At 42.3% G+C, this 22,606-nt stretch overlaps 1 protein-coding gene across 7 annotated transcripts in view; it reads left to right on the forward strand.

Annotated features, from left to right (window-relative positions):
* The window catches only part of LOC141132689 (solute carrier organic anion transporter family member 1A2-like), a 52,434-nt gene that overhangs the window by 13,119 nt on the left and 16,709 nt on the right, over positions 1-22,606 (forward strand). For all 7 annotated transcript variants that reach the window (XR_012242954.1, XM_073621412.1, XM_073621410.1 and 4 more), the window contains 9 exons: positions 1,501-1,642; positions 7,341-7,473; positions 10,441-10,550; positions 11,447-11,596; positions 11,884-11,982; positions 12,148-12,375; positions 12,806-12,970; positions 13,135-13,330; positions 14,717-14,879. Coding sequence is in view for 6 of the 7 variants with exons in the window: in XM_073621412.1 (XP_073477513.1) it covers positions 1,501-1,642; positions 7,341-7,473; positions 10,441-10,550; positions 11,447-11,596; positions 11,884-11,982; positions 12,148-12,375; positions 12,806-12,970; positions 13,135-13,330; positions 14,717-14,879 (1,386 nt within the window). In the remaining variant the exon portion in view is untranslated. The remainder of the gene's footprint in view (positions 1-1,500; positions 1,643-7,340; positions 7,474-10,440; positions 10,551-11,446; positions 11,597-11,883; positions 11,983-12,147; positions 12,376-12,805; positions 12,971-13,134; positions 13,331-14,716; positions 14,880-22,606) is intronic.

Below are 22,606 nucleotides of genomic sequence, written 5' to 3' on the forward strand. Positions count from 1 at the left end.
ACATTGTATTCTGACCATGGCTCCCACTTCTGTTTGAATACACTGATCATTAGCTGCAGCCGCTGATCGGGAAGAGTTTTCCAACTTGTTCATTCAATTAAATTATCAACTTCAGTTGAGCAGGGACAGCCACATACTGATCAAAATTTGTTTGTTCCCTGCCAAAAAGGCCTAATTTCAAACAGTGTATCGATGGCTTTATCATGAATGAAGCTAACCTGAAATCATATACAGTATCTGATGACAACCCTATTTTAAGTCTATTAAAAGACACTTTAAACCCGTTCTCAGCCTGTTCTTTAAAGAACAAGCGGTTGTATACCCTTTTTTTTCACTTTGACCTACAGGTAAGCCTATAATAAGGCTTACCTGTAGGTAAAAAGAATATCTGCAGAACCTGTACGGTTTTAGGAGATATTCCCCTTGCATGCAGCCGCTGACTTCAGCGGCACATGCGCTCTGAGTTTCCCGGCTGAAAGGTCCGGGAGACGCTACACCTTGCCGGAAAGAAGCCTCCCGCTCACAGCGCCGGAGCCGTGATACCCAGAAGACCACGCCGAGGCAAAATGTCCGCTCCCTTGGCGTGGACCGAGATCACCTGCCGACGCCTCATTCTAAGGTAAGTATTTCATAATGAGCTAGTATGCGGTGCATACTAGCTCATTATGCCTTTTGCCTTACAGGTTTAAAAAAAAAATTTAAAATCTGTGGGTTTACTATAGCTTTAAGCCCGTTTTCTGCTGCTGCCGTTGGTTCTGTTTATGTCACTTCAGTGGAAAATGTAAGACAATTCCTGTTAAATGGAGGGGGTTTCCATTTTTCTTCCCACTGAGTATAAGGCCCCCTTCACACCGAGGGGCTTCTAAACTGCCAGTAAAACACTGAGCACTTTTGAAGAGCTTTTCAGGTGCTTTTGAAGAGCTTTCCATTCATTTCAATGGAGAGGGGCATTTTTTTTCATTGCCCTTCCAGCCCACTGCCCCAATGTGAAAGCATTCATTGAATTTAATGGAAATAGGTTTTCGTGAGCTTTTCAGGCGCTTTTTTTTAGCGTGAAAGCACCTGAAAAGCACCTCAGTGTGAAAGGGGTCTAAGTGATATACTGTAGATCCAGAGGCAGTGAATGAGGTCACGTGGAAAGAATTCTTGAGTCATGATTACTGATTATGTGCCATATACATGTTGTAATTATATAATTAGGGCAATAAGATCCAATTGCAGTATAATTGCAGCGCCGTTCTGTGACCTGAAGTATGGCTGCACAAATGACACAGTGACAGCCAAATTGTTGTTTTCTCAGCACATTTCATTCTGTGTCAGCGATTAGGAAGTCATTTATCTAAGGTTCGGCTTTTCCTGGTGCTGCAGAACTACAAGTGCCAGCATTTCGGCTACATAAAGAGATGAGTGTCAGACCTCAGAGACTAGTTCTCCTTTATTACCCCTCATTACTACTTGCTCTCATGAGATTTATCATGGTGTCTTCCTCTGTGCTTCCAGGTTTTTCTCATCTCCTTGTCCTTTGCCTACATCACCAAATCTTTGGCACTTGTCTATTCCCGCAGCATGATCACCCAGATAGAGAGACGTTTCAATATCCCCTCCAAGCTGGTCGGGGTCATCGATGGCAGCTTTGATATTGGTAAATGTTATAATATGTTACAAAACTATGGGCCTGGGTCACTGATAGGGTCCAGAGATTTGTGAAAAAGATGTCCACGAGCGTGAAATGTGTATTTGGATTTAGATGGTAGGTTCAGACATGTCTGTGCAGTTTTGTTCAATGGTTCAGGTGTGATTCAGGTGCAATTTTTTAAATTTTTTTGATTACAAACTTTTTATTGAAAAGATATTGTTAACAAACATGAATCATATGAAAGGATGTCAATTACATATGATATACATATATGTATAAATCATTGAAAAGGATAGACTTTCATACATGTGTTATAGATATAATATACAATATGTTAAAATCTATCACGCAATAAACAATACTGAGAAAACTTTCGATAAAAAATGGAACCCATGGTTCGTCTATAAAACTTCTTTAGATGCATAGATTACATCGGTAGATTTAATTCTATATTTCCCTTACTCTTAGCTATATTAGCTGCTCTTAATATTTTACACATTTTATTTCGCTTTGATTTTTTTAATTTCTATTTTTATTTTCCTCTCATTTGATTTTACCATTTATATTTATTTTCTTACTAATCTCCTTTTTTAATGAAGTTCTTATTAAGTTCTTAATATATCCAAACTCATATATTACAGTATACAAATAATCTTGAGCCAACATGAAACTTTGATCGCAGCCGCCCCAGACATGTGTGAATCGGCTCCATCCGGTCCGATTTACATGTTATGTGAATTGGATGCAGTTAAAAATGCATCCAATTTGCATATATTTGAACCCAGCCTTAGTTAAAAACTGAATGAAATTGCCATGTGTATGGCCAGCTTAGGCTGCTGAGTGACTGGGGTTGTGACACTGATGTCACTACTCCTGGCAGCCAATCAGAAGCTGAGCTGTAAAAAAAAACAGGCCAGTGACTTGGCAATCTAATTTATTATTCTATAGTCTTTAGCCAAACTCCAGAGCTCCTAGCTATGTGCATACTCCTAGCATCTTAAAGCAAACACACATATCCTTCACATTTATGTTCACCTGTTTTGTTGTGTTGTTGTTGTTATTATCATTACTAATTATTAGTAGAAAAATGTAGCAGTATCAGAACAGGCAGAGTTTAGGATATTATAAAGCATCTTAAAGCACGTTGCAGTATGTCTTCCTTCCTCTTTCTTCCTCATGTGTCCCTCATTTTGGTCTATTCTATATAGTTATATATAAAATGCACTATTTTGCTTTCAAAAAGCATTTTCCAGTGCTAAACCTTTCATCCAATTTCTAAACTGCTGCATTTGTAAATTTCACAAGCCAGTATAAAGGGATAGTAGTGGTAAAAAAATAAACACTTGTGGGTTTAACTAATCTTTTTTTTTTTTTGGTTAATTCTCCTTGAGGCTGTGTTCACACTATGGGGGGGGGGGTTTACTAAAGGCAAATAGACTGTGCACTTTGCAAAGTAATGCATTTGTACTCTGCAAGTGCAGTTGCTCCACAACTTAGTAAGTTAGCAGAAGCTGTGCTGACTTCCACCATCCAATCATGTCCAAGCAAAAATGCATTTTTTTTAAAATTTGCCTTGCATGTGATTGTGTATTCATTGCAAAGTGAAGCCTTACCTCATTTACCAAGCTCGGAGTAATTGCACTTGCTGAGTGTATAGTGCACAGTGTATTTGCCTTTAATAAATCAACCCCAGAGGGTATAGGAGAGGAGTGCAAATTGTATTACAGTGGGCAATATGTGCAGGAGAGGAGAGTAAAGGGTCTGATGAGCAACATTATGTGCAGGAGTGGCATGCAATATGGGCTTGTGGAGGGTTTAAAAGCATGTAGCATGTGCAGGAGGGAATGAAGGGGGACATTACAGTGGGTTGCAGGAGTGGCATGCTGAGGGTTGGAGAGCGTGCAGCACATGCAAGAGAGAATAGGGCAGAGCATTACAGTGAGCTGGAAGTAAGAAGGAGCGTGCGGAGGGTATGACAGTGGGCAGTATGTACATAATGGGATTTTATTCAGGGTCTGGCATAGGTCAGTATGAGCAGGAGAGGAGTGCAAGGGGTCTGTCATGAGGCAAAATAGGCATAGTAGAAGAGTGCGGAGGATGTGCCAGTGCACAGTATGCCCAGTAGAGGAGTATGGAGGGGGATTTTTTTTTTCTGTGGGTTGGACTGGATGGACTTATGTCTTATTTCAACCAGACTAACTACGTACTGTGATATTGTGGGAAGTATATGTTGGAGCAGTGAGTATAGCATCTTACATGTGATAGTATATACAGGAGATGATTGTGTAGGGTCTGAGGGTGGGCGACATGTACAGGAAAGGAATGCTGAAGGTATGACATGGGGTGGTATATACAGGAGAGGAGTGTATAGGGTCTAAGGGTGGCCAAAATGTACAAGGGAAGATTAATTTTATATATATATATATATATATATATATAATTATATACAGTATCTCACAAAAGTGAGTACACCCCTCACATTTTTGTAAATATTTTATTATATCTTTTCATGTGACAACACTGAAGAAATGACACTTTGCTACAATGTAAAGTAGTGAGTGTACAGCTTGTAAAACAGTGTAAATTTGCTGTCCCCTCAAAATAACTCAACACACAGCCATTAATGTCTAAACTGCTGGCAACAAAAGTGAGTACACCCCTAAGTGAAAATGTCAAAATTGGGCCCAATTAGCCATTTTCCCTTCCCGGTGTCATGTGACTCGTTAGTGTTACAAGGTCTCAGGTGTGAATGGGGAGCAGGTATGTTACATTTGCTATTATCGCTCTCACTCTCTCATACTGGTCACTGGAAGTTCAATATCGCACCTCATGGCAAACAACTCTCTGAGGATCTAAAAAGAAAAGAATTGTTGCTCTACATAAAGATGGCCTAGGCTATAAGAAGATTGCCAAGAACCTGAAACTAAGCTGTTGCACAGCGGCCAAGACCATACAGCGGTACAACAGGACAGGTTCCACTCAGAACAGGCCTCGCCATAGTCGACCAAAGAAGCTGAGTGCACGTGCTCAGCGTCATATCCAGAGGTTACCTTTGGGAAATAGACGTATGAGTGCTGCCAGCATTGCTGCAGAGGTTTAAGGGGTGGGGGGTCAGCCTGTCAGTGCTCAGAGCATACGCCACACACTGCATCAAATTGGTCTGCATGGCTGTTGTCCCAGAAGGCAGATTCTTCTAAAGATGATACACAAGAAAGCCCACAAACAGTCTGCTAAAGACAAGCAGACTAAGGACATGGATTACTGGAACCATATCCTGTGGTCTGATGAAACCAAGATAAACTTATTTGGTTCAGATGGTGTCAAGTGTGTGTGGCGGCAACCAGGTGAGGAGTACAAAGACAAGTGTGTCTTGACTACAGTCAAGCACGGTGGTGGGAGTGTACTTGTCGGGGGGTGCATGAGTGCTGCCAGCACTGGGGAACTACAAGTTCATTGAGGGAACCATGAATGCCAACATGTACTGTGACATACTGAAGCAGAGCATGATCCCCTCCCTAAACCCTATTGAGCATCCGCGGGGAATCCTCAAACGGAAGGTGGAGGAGCGCAAGGTCTCTAACATCCACCAGCTCCATGATGTCGCCATGGAAGAGTGGAAGAGGACTCCAGTGGCAACCTGTGAAGCTCTGGTGAACCAAGAGGATTAAGGGAGTGCTAGAAAATAATGGTGGCCACACAAAATATTGACACTTTGGGCCCAATTTGGACATTTTCACTTAGGGGTGTACTTGCTTTTGTTGCCAGCGGTTTAGACATTAATGGCTGTGTGTTGACTTATTTTGAGGAAACAGCAAATTTACACTGTTATACAAGCTTTACACTCACTACTTTACATTGCAACAAAGTGTAATTTCCTCAGTGTTGTCACATCAAAAGATATAATAAAATATTTACAAAAATGTGAGGGGTGTACTCATTTTTGTGAGATACTGTGTGTATATATATATATATATATATATATATATATATATATATATATAGTTTTTCTTTTTTAGCTGGCAGATATTCTTTACTAAGATATCAGAGGTCTATTAGACCCCTGATGTCTCCCGTGTGACAATTTAAAACAAATCAGAGACAGAGAGTCAACGATCCGTATCTGAGCTGGCTCAGCGCACTGACAGCTTGAAGGTGGGAACCTTGCAGGTATTCTGGTCACAGAGGAGATTGATGAAAAGCAGTTCACTGATCTTCTCCTGCTTACCATCCTGTTCGTCTCTCACTGCAGAATTGCTACCAAAGTGACAGCTCTGTGCTGCACATAGCTTTGACCGAGCATCTGTCAGTGTAATGTTCAGGGCTATTCTGTTTATTTGAAGTGCTACCAGAGGGCAAGAAGTGTGGCAAAAGTCCTAAGCAGTGTGAAAGCTCTCTTATAATCCAGTCCTCCACTGGCAAAACGCAAATCCGGCTTAAATATTATATACTTATGTATGATTATTATTATTATAATCAATTTTGGTTACATTGTTTGGCGTCTTAGGCAGGCCATACATGGGTCGAATTTCGAAAGAATTTTCGTTCGTGTTTCGCACCATTAGTGGGCTGCAGCAACAGCCGATTTTCGTGCGGCAATCAAATTTGAGTAATCAGACATGTTGAAAATTAAAAAAAAAAAAACGACTTTCTAATCAATGATGGGAGAATCGTACGAGAAATGTAATCGAAAAAGAAATTCGCATATGCAAGAAAAGAAAATTCCCGGAAAGAAAAGAAGATTCCCAGCCACAAAAAATCTTTTCTGCAGCAACATGAGGTGAAATTGAAGGCTTGGTTGACCGAATTTCGAAAATCAATGGTGGCATCATCGGATCACAAAGCGCATAAATTTTCTGACTTTCAAAAGAAAATTCTTTCGAAATTCAACCATGTATGGCCTGCCTTACTTTTTACCACTTTTACTCTTCACTTCATCTGCTATCTAATGTGGTTTTTCAGTTTTCACAAACTGAGGAAAATGTATCGCTTAATTCCAGTACATAGCAGAGAATAAGGCCCCATACACACTATTAGATTTTCTGCAGATTTTTGTCTTCAGATTTACCAAAACCATGTAGTGCAAGGGCCTGCCTGATTGCATACAAATTGAAACTCTTTATGCCGCTTACACACAATTGGAATTTCGGCCCGCAAAGGCAGATGAGTTTTTCGTCGGAAAATGCACCATGTGTTGCTCCATCGGACTTTTGCTGGCCGAATTCTAGCCAGCAAAAGATTGAGAGCATGCTCTCAATTTTTCAGTCGGAAAAAGTTCCTATCCGAAAATGCGATCGTCTGTGGCAATTCCGACACGCAAAATTCCTACGCATGCTCGGAAACAATTCACGCATACTCGGAAGCATTGAACTTCATTTTTTCGGCTCGTCGAAGTGTTGTACGTCACCGCGTTCTTGACGGTTGTAAGTTCAGCGAACCTGCGTGACCGTGTGTATGCAAGGCAAACTTGAGCGGAATCCCGTCGGAAAAGCAATCATATCTTTTTCCGATGAGAAGTCTGATCGTGTGTACGCGGCATAAAGGTTGGATCTCATATGGTTTTGGTAAATCTGAAGACAAAAATCGGCAGAAAATCTAATAGTGTGTATGGGGTCTAAAAAACAGCTTGCATCGCTTTATAAAGAGATTTGGTTCGTATGATCAGCGCTGAGGTGGATCTGATTATTTTCCTTCTATTTATTGCTAGGCAATTTATTGGTTATCACTTTGGTCAGCTACTTTGGAGCAAAATTACATCGGCCGAGAATGATCGCCATCGGATGTTTGATCATGTTTGTGGGCAGCTGTGTGACGGCGCTACCCCATTTTATTATGAAGAGGTGAGGATGAAAAATAATAATTAACTGGAAAGGTCTGTGATGTCAGATAATAACAGTATAATAAATATATAAAACTCCCTGTGTTCTGTAAATGTATTCTCTGCATTAATCGATTCCTGCTATAGTGTAATTCAGTTAAGATATTGAAATTCAGTTATACATAAAAAAAAAAAAAAAAAAACCTTGTTGGGGGGGGTTGTATCATTAAACTCAGTTATACAAACTAACTGAATTCATCTTGATTTAAGCAACTTGTGACCCCCTACACAGCTTCAATCAGACAGGAAGAGGGCAGGGCAGTTTTGGGAGCCAAAGAGGGCTCTGGGCTGTCAGACAACAGTTTGAGGCCCGGTTCACACTAGTGCGATGACAGACATCGCATGTGATTCGCACTGCACTGCTGTACAGATCACATGCGATGTCTGTGCGATGCGATTTCAGCCATACAAACTGTATGGCTGAAATCGCATCGCATTCTCACCAAAATGGTGCAGGACCCTTTTTGTGGTCCGCACGGAATGGGATCGCATGGGTGTTCACACTTATGCGATCCGATTGCTACACCATTTTACAGTTTGCACTGCGATCTGCGAACCGATCTGGGGGTGTTGTTAACTTTACATTGACACCCGCAGCGGTTTGCAGATTTCAGTGGGAACCAGTGTGCGATTCTGGTGTGATGCCGGAACCCTCACTGGATTCGCAAGGTTCTCGCATCGCACAAGTGTGAACCGACACTGAATATAAATGAGGAGAGTGATGACCTCACCAGGGTTCTGCTTCTCCTTCATCGTCAAATGACAGGCTGAGGGTGAGTAGGTGACCAAGCTGTATTCCTTTACTATGTTGAAGAAACTCAACTGTGGCTATGCGGTTTCTCAGAAGTGTCTGGATCACAAGACTGGCTGAACATAATTCCATATTCCTTACTATCTGTGTATACTGTATGTAGGATGCTGTTTGCCTGAAGTTTAGTGTTAAATATTATTAGTAATATTCAGTAAAAATAATTTAAATTTATAGGTGCAATAGAGATAAATATTTAAGAGAGGTCAGGGCTGAACACTCTTAAGGATGTTCTGCTTCTCCTTCATCGTTAAATGACAGGCTGAGGGTGAGTAGGTGACCAAGCTGTATTCCTTTACTATGTTGAAGAAACTCAACTGTGGCTATGCGGTTTCTCAGAAGTGTCTGGATCACAAGACTGGCTGAACATAATTCCATATTCCTTACTATCTGTGTATACTGTATGTAGGATGCTGTTTGCCTGAAGTTTAGTGTTAAATATTATTAGTAATATTCAGTAAAAATAATTTAAATTTATAGGTGCAATAGAGATAAATATTTAAGAGAGGTCAGGGCTGAACACTCTTAAGGATGTTATGGAACCCTTAAAGCCCAACTTTAGGCAACTAAAAAAATAACCCTTGCAGGGGCTGTGCCTGCACTACAAGGGTCAATTACATGTTTTGGCCTAGGGGAACAAAATAGGATTATTTACTTACCTGATCCTCCACTGCTTCCGCAGCTAGACTGGTCCCCCCAGCTTCTTCCCCCCACACTCCAGTTCTGTAGGATCCTGACTTCATGAAGACTAAAGCAGGGTCCATAGCCCTGCACTGGACGTAAGGATGCTGAGTAGGGTTGCCACCTGTCCAGTATTCACCCGGACAGTCCGGGTTTTGAATCATGTGTCCTGGTTTCAGTACACCTGAAACCCGGACACATTATTCAGACAGGAATGTGGCTCGGAACAGGGCTTGAGAGGAGAGTGAGGGGGCACTATGTGCGCCACATTACTATTCTTTTTGGAGTGCCCAAAGGTGTCCCAGGTCTGTTACAATCCTATAATGTATACTAAAACAAACAAAACAAAAAAACGTACTGTGCGCCTCTAAAGTGTTCGGGTTTGGCTTGAAGAAAAAGTGGCAACCCTAATGATGAGGGACAGTCAACAGCCAGAGCATGGGGGAGCGCCATCTACAAGGGAGCAGAGGATCAGGTAAGTAAAACTATTTGAAAAACATGGGGTGGGTGCAGTGCTGGATATAGAAACAAAAAGAAATAAAATAAATTACAAATATGCAATGATGGTGAAAAAAATGTATTCGGATGGAAAACTAAGGCAGAGTTCCTATAGCTTAAACAGGGAAACTAACAGAAAATTACCAAAAAAAAATCAGATACAATAAAATTGCAGATATTCAGTAATGGTGAAAATATAAGTCCCTATAGTTGAAACCAGGGAAACTGACAAATAGCATCCAATTAATCAAATCATGTGAATAAATAAATCATACAGTATAAGTGAAATAACAATGGTGAATAAAGTAGCATAAACTATAAAATAAGATTGCATCAAAAAGTCTCAAAAGGTTATGTGAACTAACACTCATATGAGAAATCTAAAGGTAAAAATATCCAGATGAAAGTCCAAATCTGTGTGACAATAAAGAAAGCGTGTCCATTCAAGTGCAGAACCACATATTATCCATGATGCAGTGAAGAAAAAGAGTGATGAGGTCCCATTCCTCCAAACAGGAAAACACCCAGGGTGAGTATGTAGTCTCCTTACCCGCAGGGATGACCGCAATGGCGATCTCACCAAGCTCAGGGAATTCGGTCTCCCAAAAACCTGTATGGATGTCCCGGTCTGATAGGGTCCTTGTCACTCAGAAACAAAAGCAAGAAATTGTGCCCATAGTGCAGTATGTATAAAAAGATTTATTGTGAACAAGAGGATTGCACTTACAAGAAATGGCTGATAATAGCGCATTGGTATAAAAAGTAGCGGCGTCTCCCTGGGCTTCCTCTGCCTGTTGTACGCTGTAACATCAATCAAAAGTCTCCGAAGAGAGAGAAGGTGCATCCCCACTGCAAGGGATCTTTTAAAATGTTCCCGGAGTTGGGCTTTAAATGAAATGTAAATCATTATATTATCCCTAACTGATTTTCTGTCCTATGCAGATATCAGTTTGACAGAGCTGCCGACTACACATCAGACAATATGACATCTCATGCACACTTGTGTCTCGCCAATCACAGCCGTCCCTACGCTGAGTTGGACTTCCCGGAGGGTAACTTCTAGAATCAGGTTCTTAGTAGTTTATCAAATCTGACAAGGCTCCTTCATACCTCTATAACAAACAAAATGGCCCCTGCCCCCTTCTATAACTGGCCTTCACAGCAAGGAGCACATAGAAGGGCAACGCATGAAAGACAAAACCAGAGGAAATTCCCAGTTTAACTCACTAACCAGTCTGCTGACCACCCGAATTAACCTGTCTAACAGTATGCGTTAAAAACAGGGGTTTAGTTTAGTTAGCACACAATTGCAAACGCATGTGTGAGCTGCAAGGCCTCTTCACGGCACCGTGTATTACTTGCAGTCCAAACTTAATCATGCGTTTGCATATGTGTAATGGGTTGGTAAGCAGACTGATTGGTGAGTTGAGCTGGGAATTTCTCTGGTTTAGTCTTTCATGTGTTGCCCTTCCATGTGCTCCTTGCTGTGAAGGCCAGTTATAGATGGGGGCAGGGGCCATTTGTTTGTTACTGATTGTATACTGGCAAAGGACACACTGGACACCTTTGCTGCCATTGTGCTATGTGCTGGGTGTCCAGTGCACCCCTGTGCCATTAAGGAGGGGTGGGCTCCCTCCAGGCTCACCTGCCCTCTATCTATCCATTAGAATGCATGTGTTTCCACTGTGGGGACTCTCATAAATATACAGGAGTTAGGACTGCAGATAATACTGGAGTGCCAGTATTATGAAGTATGAAGTGGCTCTGCAGCTTAAGCATGCGTTTGCAAATGTGCGCTAACTAAACCCCTGTTTTTAACGCATACTGTTAGACAGGTTACTTCAGTTGGTAAGCAAAGTGCTTGGTGAGTTGAGCTGGGAATTTCTGTGATTTTGTCTTTCCTTCGTACCTCTACCTTTCATCATGCTGCGGTCTCTTTCTCTGGCAGAGTGTGCAGTCGGCTCCTCCGAATCCTTCATGTGGATTTTTGTTCTGCTTGGAAATATTCTACAAGGAATTGGTGAGACCCCAGTAGAGCCTCTGGGACTCTCCTATGTGGATGATTTTGCAAAAGTGGAAAACTCACCATTTTATATTGGTAAGTCGTATTTACTGAGAGAGGCATGAATATTTATTATATTTTCAATTTTTCATTTTCCTTCTTTTGAAATCTGGTACAGTAATTGATCAGATAAATGGAAACCCCACCACAAAAGTGTCCTTCCCACACTACTGGGGTTTATTACATCATATAGCATGCTGTCATAAATACAGTATGTACCTATGCATGTTTGCTTCTTAAGATGGGGATTATCATGTAGACATCCCATAATCTTACGAGAGAAAAAATTGATGCTGCATCTGATGTCTTCCTCTGTCCTGCAGGAATAATACAAACTCTGTCCATCCTCGGGCCGCTGCTGGGTTCCTTGTTGGCGTCTTACTTGGCACAAATCTTCGTTGATGTTGGTTTCATAAATCTGGGTAAAGTCATGTGGGTCATTTTTATTTCACTGGAATTTACACACTTTAAGGGCAGATATTTCTGGGGTTAAATGCTATTCATTACAGCCAATGATATTATGAGGAAATAGTGACATCATCAAGGTCTAAGGAGTGTACATAATTTCACCCCCTCTCTCCTTACAGATGAGGTATTTATAACTATGACAGACACGCGTTGGGTTGGAGCTTGGTGGATGGGTTTCCTGGTCAGTGGAGTCCTCAACCTCTTCGCTGCTGTACCATTCTGCTTTCTTCCAAAGACTCTGCCCAAAGAGGGGGAAGAGGGTCTGACTGAGTTGAGGGAGACACTGCAGCCACCAGTACCTGACAGCAATACAGAGACTGCCAAGAGCAAGGAGCTCACAGTGCAAGGTGAGATCAGTCATAATTTCATATAGTGATCTCATGAGGCCACTCAGGCTCAATGTAGTGAATGCTAACAGTCTTATGATGTCATATGATTACTGAGAGCCAATGTAGTAAAAGCTGGTATTCTGATGATATCATGTGATCATTTGAAGCCAATGTAGTAAAAACTGGCAGTGCGATGTCATCTGATCAGCCAGAGCCAATATTCATAAAGCTGGCCATTTCATGATGTCATGTGATCACTCAGAGCCAGTGTCGTTAAAGCTGGCAGTGGAAATAATTTTATGCAATCAGTTAGAGATCCAGCATAGTGAAAGCTAGCAATGTGATGGTGTCATAGGATCACTTGGAACCAATAAATTATCATTCCACATGTACAGAACATATACAATCCATCGACTGCTGTTAATTTCAGCCTTCTTTGTTCTTGCAGGATTTCTATTCTTTTTAAAGAATCTGTTGAAGAATAAGGTCTATATGCTGTTCATTCTGGTCACAGTTATTCAGTTCAGCGCTTATGTTGGTTTATTTTCATTCTTCCCCAAATACCTGGAGCAGCAGTATGGGAAGTCTGCATCAGAGGCCATTTTTTTGATAGGTGCGTTCAGAGAATGAAGAGCTTATGTACCTCTGGAAGCTGGGAACTAGGGGGAACCCACGGGCATCCAGAGGTACCAGGAGCTCTCTAAGAACATTACTTGATGAATATCTGTCTATGTCCTCCCCTGAGGCCCTGTCAACTAATATGTCCTGTCTCTGCAGGGGTGTACAGCCTGCCTGTCATTGCTGTGGGCTACTTCCTGGGTGGATTTTTAATGAAGAAATACAAGGTCTCCACCTTTCTGGCTGCCAAGATTGGTTTTTTCACCTCCATAATAGAATATCTTCTCTATTTTCTGGCCTTTGCTATGTTGTGCAAGAATGCGACAGTGGCAGGACTCACTGTGACATATGATGGGTAGGAAATGGGGAAATGGTGGGAACCCCAATATATTCTTTTGTGGGGTTCTGTGTTCTGAGGAAACCCTGTAACCACTCTCAAGCAAGGCTTGAGCACTTATGATCCAACTAGGTTAATCTGGAACTGTCAGGGTTAATTTAATTATTTTGATAGCGATTAGAATATTCTGGAAGTTTCAGTGTTGAAGTGAAGGTACAGTGGTTTTAGTTTTTTTTTCTTCATTTCTTTTTCTGATCTATAGCAGGGGTTTCAAACTGAACTTGGTTGTGGACTTCATCAGCATTATGGCTGCCCTCAAAGGGCAGGTTGTATCTGTAAGACTATGTATCTACACATAGGGGTACTCGGGAGTATGAGGCTTTCAGAGTTCAGAGTTCAGGAGTGCGGGGTTGACGGGTTAGCTACATACAAAGTACAGGGTTTAGGGGTTTGCTACGTACAGTGTGCAGGGTTCAAGAGTGCATTATGTACAGAGTGCAGAGTTCAGGAGTTTAGGGGTGTGCTACATACAGAGTGCAAGGTTTGGGGTGTGCTATGCACAAAATACATGGTTCAGCTCTCTTTTACAGGCTGTCCACATCTCACTTCCACCCCTCAACCCCCAACTCTGACCTCTGCACCACATCCCCCCATCCCCTACCTCTGTACACATCTCCCTCCACAGCCCTCATCTCCCCCCCCCCCAAAAGCTTCTGTGCATGTCACAGCCCTTGTCTAGTACCTCCTGGCAGCGTTGGTGGCTCTGCCTCTATCTCTCACTTGCAGGGAGATCATTAGTCAGCATCCGTTCCTACCGTGCCCCACCATGAGTGCTGTCCTTGTAAACACAGAAGGCTTCTGTGTTTACAAGTGACAGTGGTGAGCAGAGGGTGAGAGCCAGAGGTGGCAGAATGGAGTTCTACCACGTTCTGGCTGAAAAAATCCCTGGGTGCAAGGGACACATGAAATGGCCTGGCGGGCCAGATTCGGCCCATGGGCCTTGTGTTTGACACATGTGATCTATAGTATACCGGCTCAAAGAAAAAGATTTGATAGCAGGGGAGATCAAGCTATACACACTGCTATAGAAGTCAGAGGAGGGATACCCCATACCGCTCTCCCAGCAGAGGGAGACCTGTTCTCATTGACCATCTCAGAGGCTTCCAATAAACATGCAGGCAGCACTGAGCTGTACAACTAGAACACTCAACTCTGTGTAAATTTGTAAAAGTTTTCATACAAATGGTGGTAAAAAGAGAAAAAATGTAAAATAATTTTATCGTAAACAAAGAAAATCCCCCCCAAAAAATAGAACTTTTTCCATTACATTAAACATAGACATGTTACTGTGTATTTATTGCACCGCAGGTTTGATCCACACAAAAAAATCTTCATGTGTTTCAGAATTGAGAGCACTTCCTATTCAGATAACTTAACGGCGGACTGTAACCTGAACTGCAACTGCCCTACCGATGTCTGGGACCCTGTGTGTGGTGATAATGGCATGGCCTTCGTCTCTGCCTGTTTAGCTGGCTGCTCCTCCTCTAGTGGAAGTGGGCAGGGTGTGGTAAGTAGTGATGGACAGCGTTATTCTACTGAAAAAAGTTACACAGAAATATTACTATTTTTTTCATCAAAATGTTGTAAAAAGCATCCTCATATTTTAAAATACAAACACCATTAAATATTATCGTGACAAAATACATAAATAGATATATGAAAATAAAAAAGAGGAAAAGTGTCAAGTGGGCATTAAACGGTCAACTCCAGACATATGTATTACAACACAGATATATATAAAAATGAGAAAATGTATTATAAACCACAGCAGGCGTACAAAAGAAAATATATATCATACATATACATAAAAAGGGGAGAGCTAATCCCCAAGAATACAAGACAGTGATAGACACACAGTATATATTGCATAAGAGCAAATTATGGCCGACATGTTTCGCGGTTGTAATCTAAAGCCGCTTCATCAAGGCTTGGTTACTGCATAGTTTAGTCAACATCTAAAACAAAAAAATACACAAAATATACAAAGTGCATACATATATACGTTACAATCCATACAAAAAAAAGGGGGGGGGAGAGGGGGGGCAGGGGAAGGAAAGATAAAAAACAAAACAGCAAAAAGTTATCTACGTAGTGGCCATCTGAGGAGTCCGGACTAAGGGGAGACCAAAACGTACAATACATGCCATGTTCAGAGTCCGCACTTCGTGGAGAATACCTCCAGGTAATAAGGCTATTATTATATATATCTGTGGTGTAATACTTAGGTCTGGAGTTGACCGTTTAACGCCCACTTTACACTTTTCCTCTTTTTTACTATATAATTAGGGTTGGCACTCCAGGACATATCTTTTTGATCTGATATGGGTGGGTCTTGACTACATGTTTATGACCCCAAATTACCTTACTACATAGATATATAAAAATATGTGATAAAGTTCATAAAGTTAGTGCTCAAAGGAATGATCCTTTCTGTGTTCAGGTCAGCTGGATTACTGTCTCACCAGAGATACAGGCTGCTCAGTTAAGTGCAGCATAAATGCATAAAGGTCACAAACACAGGGAACCACTTCTACTTCTTCCAGCCAATCTGACCATCAAAGCGTCCTCTTACAAAGTGGAACTCAGGAAAGAAACTATATAGTGTAACGCTGCTAAAAAAAACTGTCATCTACAAAATTACAGCCGTAAATGAAGTGCCATACTGCGCAAAGAGAAATTGTCCAACAGACCACCAGCCTTCACCCACATGCAATGCACACTCACCACCAATGATGCTGCCAGGTGAGTGTGCAGCAAAAAGAGCTTAATGATGATAACAAATGCAGACATCAATCTGAAACATCCTTGGCTTTCCTTTCTATATCTTCCAGAGGGCAATGCTCAACTCGTTGGGCAATGAAACAAAGAAAGCACCATTGTCAGAAACTATGAATCAGACGGAGATAGAAAATACAGTCAAAATCACACCTTTTAATTTAATGGAAGAAATGGTACAAATCAGTAAACATAGTCAAAACATAGCCAGGGTACGGTAGCCAAAGCGGGTAGTCAGAACAAGCCAGTAAATCAGGAAGCCAGAGATCAGCGTAGTCGGAGGCAGCAGACAGGATCAGGAACCAGAAGGGACATCGGTGCCATGAATCTGCAGTAATGTTTCATGCCCTGTCTGTTTGCTTACCTCTCTGCTCTGTGCATCAGCTTAGGGACTGCGCTTTCACACCTGCATGTTTAAATAATCTTCTCTCAGCATGGCTCCAACCCAGCCTCTAACAGGAAACACTATTTAAATCCGTGCACTGCAAGCCAGCCTTGCACGAGCAACAGTTGTGTTTAGGCTTGTGGTCTGGCATCCTGCTGTATGTTATCTCTGACTTCCGTTTACTGACCGTGGCGTGTCCTTCTGACCATTCCTGTCTGCTAGTAACCCCGACCTTGACGTGCCTTCCTGACCATCCCTGTCTGCTAGTTGCCCCGACCTTGGCGTGTCCTCCTGACTATCCTATGCTTAACACTGAACTACTGCTTCCGCTCTGTCCACCAGAGCCAGTCCGTGAGCATGAGACCTTGGGGGCCATGACCTGGAGTCAGCTGATCCTCACCACTAAAGGCTCTGGTGAATACCTGCTGGCTCTTAGACTCTGCGCCCTGGGGAATCTTACGCTCTAGCTTCCTGCTTGGTCTGTGTCAGTGTTCAGGTGAAGCTGCTTTCCTGAACCATCCAGAGCTCCATCCACAGCAACCAGCCGAAGGGTCCACAACCCCAGTGGTGTGCATCCGTCACCTGGCCTCAGGTGACTTGACCGTCAGCCAGACAAGTCTTCAACAGGAACACAGTAGAGTCTCCAGATATGTTTGACCAAGGTGAAGGCACGGAATGAATGAACCAGGCAGTTTGATTAGCCAGAAGGGGCTGGCTGACAAGCAGGAAATGATCACCAGGTGAGCCACTGTGGAACAATGAATACTGGCAATTACCGACAGCTGAGCAACCTGAGCACTGAGAAGGGAGAGCTGAGCCCAGCCCTGACAGTGACAACCATATAGTGTAGTACTTTATTATGAGCAGCAGCAAGAATATACACATGGAATCCAAATACACAGGATAAAAAGTTAAAAACAAGCCGCTGACACTTACAACGATCACTGGCACTTAGACCTCCATTGTGGCGGCGTGACGTCCTGCAGCAAGCTCCACCCAATGCGTTTCACAGGACAGTGCGTCCTCAGGGGCCACTGTGTGAAACGCGTATTTATGGGGTTTGTATTTCCAGCACTGCATTTATATGGTTTTGGTCTATCATTGAAGGTTGAGTATATTGCCTTTTATTTGCTAGCAGCTAGTCTTCAGGTGTATAGCACTGACTTTTTGTGTGTTTTTTATCCTCAGATTTTGCAGTGCTTTTGGGCTGCCTAAGCAAAATTTGGTCAAACACCTGGCTTTGTTTTTTTGGAAAGAAGTGATCTTTATGTTCCGGTGGTCAATGACTTTACTAATAAGACCAGCCTTTATGCTAACCCTACCAATAGACCCAATCCTGTCTTTATCAGCAAAGGCATATAATTGGCCTGTGAGTGCTCACATGGAGATCACATGATTATGTTTATAAACCTTGAGGGTTCTCTTTTTCTTTGTGTCTAAAGTCATGTTCTCAGCTAATGGGGAGTCATTTAAAGGAGAAGTACAGCCAAAGCTTGTTTGGCTGTACTCATCCTATGGATCACGAGTGCAGTTCGTTCTGTACTCCTGTGATCCGCTTTCGGCAGACAGGGGGCTGAAGTCCACTGTTTGCTGACGTCACAGAGCTGGCTCGGGCAAGATCGTGACAATGGAGTCAGGATCTGCCCACATGCCTGGCTCAGCTTCTAAGCGAAGCCTGAGCCAGCCGCTCCCACCCCCTCGACAGCTCAGCGCCCCAGTGAGCAAGGAGGGGGGGGCAGAGCAGAGAGCGGTGACTAACAGCAGCTCTCTGCTCACGGAGCTCTGAGAACCATGTGGAGTTCCATCGCTCGGTTCTCAGTGTTAGAGCCAGTGGGGAACCGCAGCATCGGACCAACACTGCATCCACCTAGGTAAGTTTGATTCTGGAAAAAAAAAAATCCCATACATCTCTTTTAAAGCACATTACACCCACATTATAGCAGAACTATAGGCATTTTTTTTTCTTGGCCAGAGCAATTGAGGGTTATAACACCTGTTAGATTTTTTTTTTCGCCATCCGTGTCCCATTGGGGAGATTTACCTTCACTTCATGCCCCATAGCCAAACAGGAAGTGAGAGGAAATTCCTGCAATTTAAGGGAATTTTGGGGACCCTCAGGTCACCAGAACTAGTGTCCCCATTGGAAGATTTCCCTTCTATGACTTTTCTGGGGACAACCCAAAATGTGTGATTTTCTTTACTTTCAATAATGGTAAGAGGGTGAATCTCCTTAACGGGGGGGGGACACAAACAGCAATAAAAACTGACAGGGGTTCTAATCCCTCTCCATGCTATCCCACACTATAAAAAAGTTTGGACTTTAGTTATAATTTAAAGTGGAAGTCCGGACTAACTCTATCTTATCTTAAATCTGCTCCCACCCCTATTCTAACTAGCCTGTAGTGTAGAGGAAGGATGTTTACTAACCTATTCTATGGGTGCAGTCCGGTCACGTGATCAGCTTCAAGCACCAGCTTCAGGGGAGAGGAGGGACAGCTGACAATGGATGCCCCATAGTAAGTATATGGATGACGTCACCACCCAGGCATTGCAGCCATTGTCAGCGACCTCTCCTCTACACTGAAGTTGACCGCTGGGGAGATCACATGACCATACCGGAGCACCCTAAGAATTGGTAAGTATAGACATCTTTTGTCTACAGGCTAGTTAGTATAGGACTTAGTATTTGGGGGGGGGGGGGGGGGGGTGGCAGCAGGTTTAGGATTGGATAGTGTTAGTATAGATTTCTAGTGGAATTACAGGCAAAACTTTTTTTTCATTTTGGATGGAGCAAGGGAGGGTTATAACCCCTGTCAGATTTCTTTTTGGCCATCTGCGTCCCATTGTGGAGATTTCCCTTCATTTCCGGTCCCATAGCCAAACAGGAAGTGAGAGGAAATCCCTGCAAATTAAGGGAATTCCTCAGGGACCCCCAGGTCACCAGAGCTACTATCCCCATTGGAAGATTTCCCCTTTATTACTTTTCTGGGGACAACCCAAAATATGGGATTTTCTTTCACTCGCTTTCACTTTCAATGATAACGGTAAACAAGACAAATAGAGAGGATGGATCTCGCTTGTGGGGGCACAGACTGCAATAAAAACCTGACAGGGGTTCTATTTCCTCTCTACTTTATCCAAAACTAAAAAAAAATTTTTGCCTTTAGTTATTTCAATTGTATCCATTTAAGGGATTCTTACTAAAACTAACAAAAAAATGTTTCGCCATTACATTGCACAAAAACACTTTAATTTTCTCCTTTCCCCTTGGCTCTAATGAATTTAACAGAAAAGGCAAAATTTGGTAAAGTTACCTAAAACTCTTTTCAAACTTTCACTATCAATTTGTTTTAATTTCCCTTCATCATTTTATCTCTCATATTAGATGGCGTTCCACCTCTGAAGAAAGTCACAGCTCACCCCGGTGTATTCTTGCCTTTGACATGTAACATGTTGTGCGCTGCTGTGTAAATATTGTTAGGGTCCATTCAAACCAGATGCGCTCACATTCATTGATTATCTTATGCCAGTGCATACACATTGTAAAATCAATGTATTGTAGGAATAGTTCACACCAGTGCATTGCGCTGATGTGCCCTGTCCTGCGCTGAAAAAAGTAGAACTTTTTTTTTCACAATGCGACGCAATGTAATTGCATGTGAGCGCATTGCAACAAGCATAATCGCAAAAGTCAACAAAGTAAGTGGCAGTTTCATTTACAAATAAAGCTTAGTGAAGTTTAAAAAAAATATATTATTTCAGCACATTTTATAATGCAACGCAACACCGCTAGCAAATTCACGTTAAAGCAAATGTGTTTTTATGCGCTCAATGCACACATTGCAGTGTGAATGGAGCCATATAGAGGCAACACTATTTGTCATAAAAAGCTGCTACAGCCAATATGACCAGTAGGTGTCAGAGCTGCTCCACCAATTTCCCTGTGCTCTGTAATCTCCAGTAAACAGTAACAAGAGTGACATACTGTATACTATATGTTATATGCTATATGTTACTATTACATTTAAAGAGGAAGTAAACCCTCATGGGTTTACTTCCTCTTTGTTTCCCTGCAAAGGTAAAGCATAATGGGCTACTATGCATCGCATAGTAGCCCATTATGTGTCACTTACCTGACACAGGAGCCTGCGATGTCCCTGATTTCCTCGCCGGCTGGAAGCGTCCATCTTCCTTCCGGGGTCTCAGACTCCGACTCTGTGACTGGCCGGAATCGCGTGATGTCACTCCCGCACATGCGTGCGGGAGCCGCCAGTCACGGCATGACCATCCATTGGAACGGCACAGCGTGAGATTTCTAAAGTGCGCATGCGCCGAATAGGTCGGTGCATGCGCAGAAGAAATCCTTGTACGGGGAACTGTAAATATCTCCTAAACCATGTAGGTTTAGGAGATATTTACAGCACCTACAGGTAAGCCTTAATCTAGGGAATGTGTAAATTATTACAGAAAAAGATTTAGGAGAGAACGTGGTATTTATTAGTGTTTTTGTAAATATGGTCATACCAATATTTCCAATGTATGTATTGGTCTTCCGCGCTCAGGACAGGCTCGTAACCGAACTGCAGCCCCAGATAAAGAAAGCACCTAGGTGCAATCCAAATGTTGTAAACTCTGAGAAAATAGGGGATTGGCACTGTTCACTAGTGAATAAATAAACTATTAACAGACTCTCACCACAAGGAAAACATTGCACCACAAATCTGAGTGAATGAAAAACGGTGAAACACAATATAATTTAGTATGTATAGATGAATATACACACTAAAAATGCCAGAAAGTGTGCAAACTGCTCAAGGTGAAGAAATATCTAAAAAATAATAAATAAAAGTATCTCCAAACAATAATATAAGTGGATAATCGATCAAGTGTACAAAAATAACACAAAATCCAAGAATAATAATTAATAAAACGTGTAGGTGAATTGTGCCCTGAAAAAACACAGTGTTATCTACTCCAGAGTGGTGTTATACCAATTATGTGAGGCTGAATAGTGATCAAATAGAAATGAAAACAAACGAAAAAAATCAATATACATTTAGTGTGCATTAAAAATGTTGTGATCAAAAATTACTCAATAAAAATGAATAAATAAAAAAATGTTTTTGAAAAAATTTTTTTTAAAAACTGGCATAATAGTCTATGGTTTCAAGAAAAAATGTCCGTGCATGCAACAAATCCAAAAAAGTGCCAAAAAAATGCTATATATATTAAAAAATGTCCAGTGTGTATAAAAAGTTCTTGTGCAGCAATCTAGTGTATCTTCAAATGGTTCCAGGTATGTCCGTCCCGATAAATATATACCGTCCTGTGTGGAGCCCCCTCTAGTGTCCCCACTCACCGGAACGCCCAACCCCTGCAGGGGTAATAGGCATGTAGACATGAGTCCGATGATCCAAGAGGTCGGTGTCCCCTTCACCACCTTCTCTCCACTTGTGTCACCAGACCGCTCTCAAATGGCATCCGCCAGGACAAAATACCATATACAGGGAGAAGAGAAGAGCCTCATAGTGTGAATCCAAAGATAACTTTATTTAGCTTAAGCCTCAGATGACGTCTTGATGACGAAACGCGTAAGGCGTGGCCTCTTGGTACGCATACGTCCTTTTACCTTTTGTCTATGTCATTGACTTCCGGTTTCTGTAGACGGCCGTGGAACGCACGCCGCGAACACTGCACAGTCTGCGGCTTCTGGCGTGGAGCCAGCCGGCAGAGAGCTGTCAGATCTTAGTTTTCATTTTCTTATTTTCAGTTTTAATGTAAGCTTAAGCTAAATAAAGTTATCTTTGGATTCACACTATGAGGCTCTTCTCTTCTCCCCGTATATGGTATTTTGTCCTGGCGGATGCCATTTGAGAGCGGTCTGGTGACACAAGTGGAGAGAAGGTGGTGAAGGGGACACCGACCTCTTGGATCATAGGACTCACGTCTACATGTCTATTACCCCTGCAGGGGTTGGGCGTTCCGGTGAGTGGGGACACTAGAGGGGGCTCCACACAGGACGGTATATATTTATTGGGACGGACATACCTGGAACCATTTGAAGATACACTAGA

Source organism: Aquarana catesbeiana, linkage group LG03 (assembly GCF_042186555.1).
Source record: "Aquarana catesbeiana isolate 2022-GZ linkage group LG03, ASM4218655v1, whole genome shotgun sequence".
Classification (NCBI taxonomy): domain Eukaryota; kingdom Metazoa; phylum Chordata; class Amphibia; order Anura; family Ranidae; genus Aquarana; species Aquarana catesbeiana.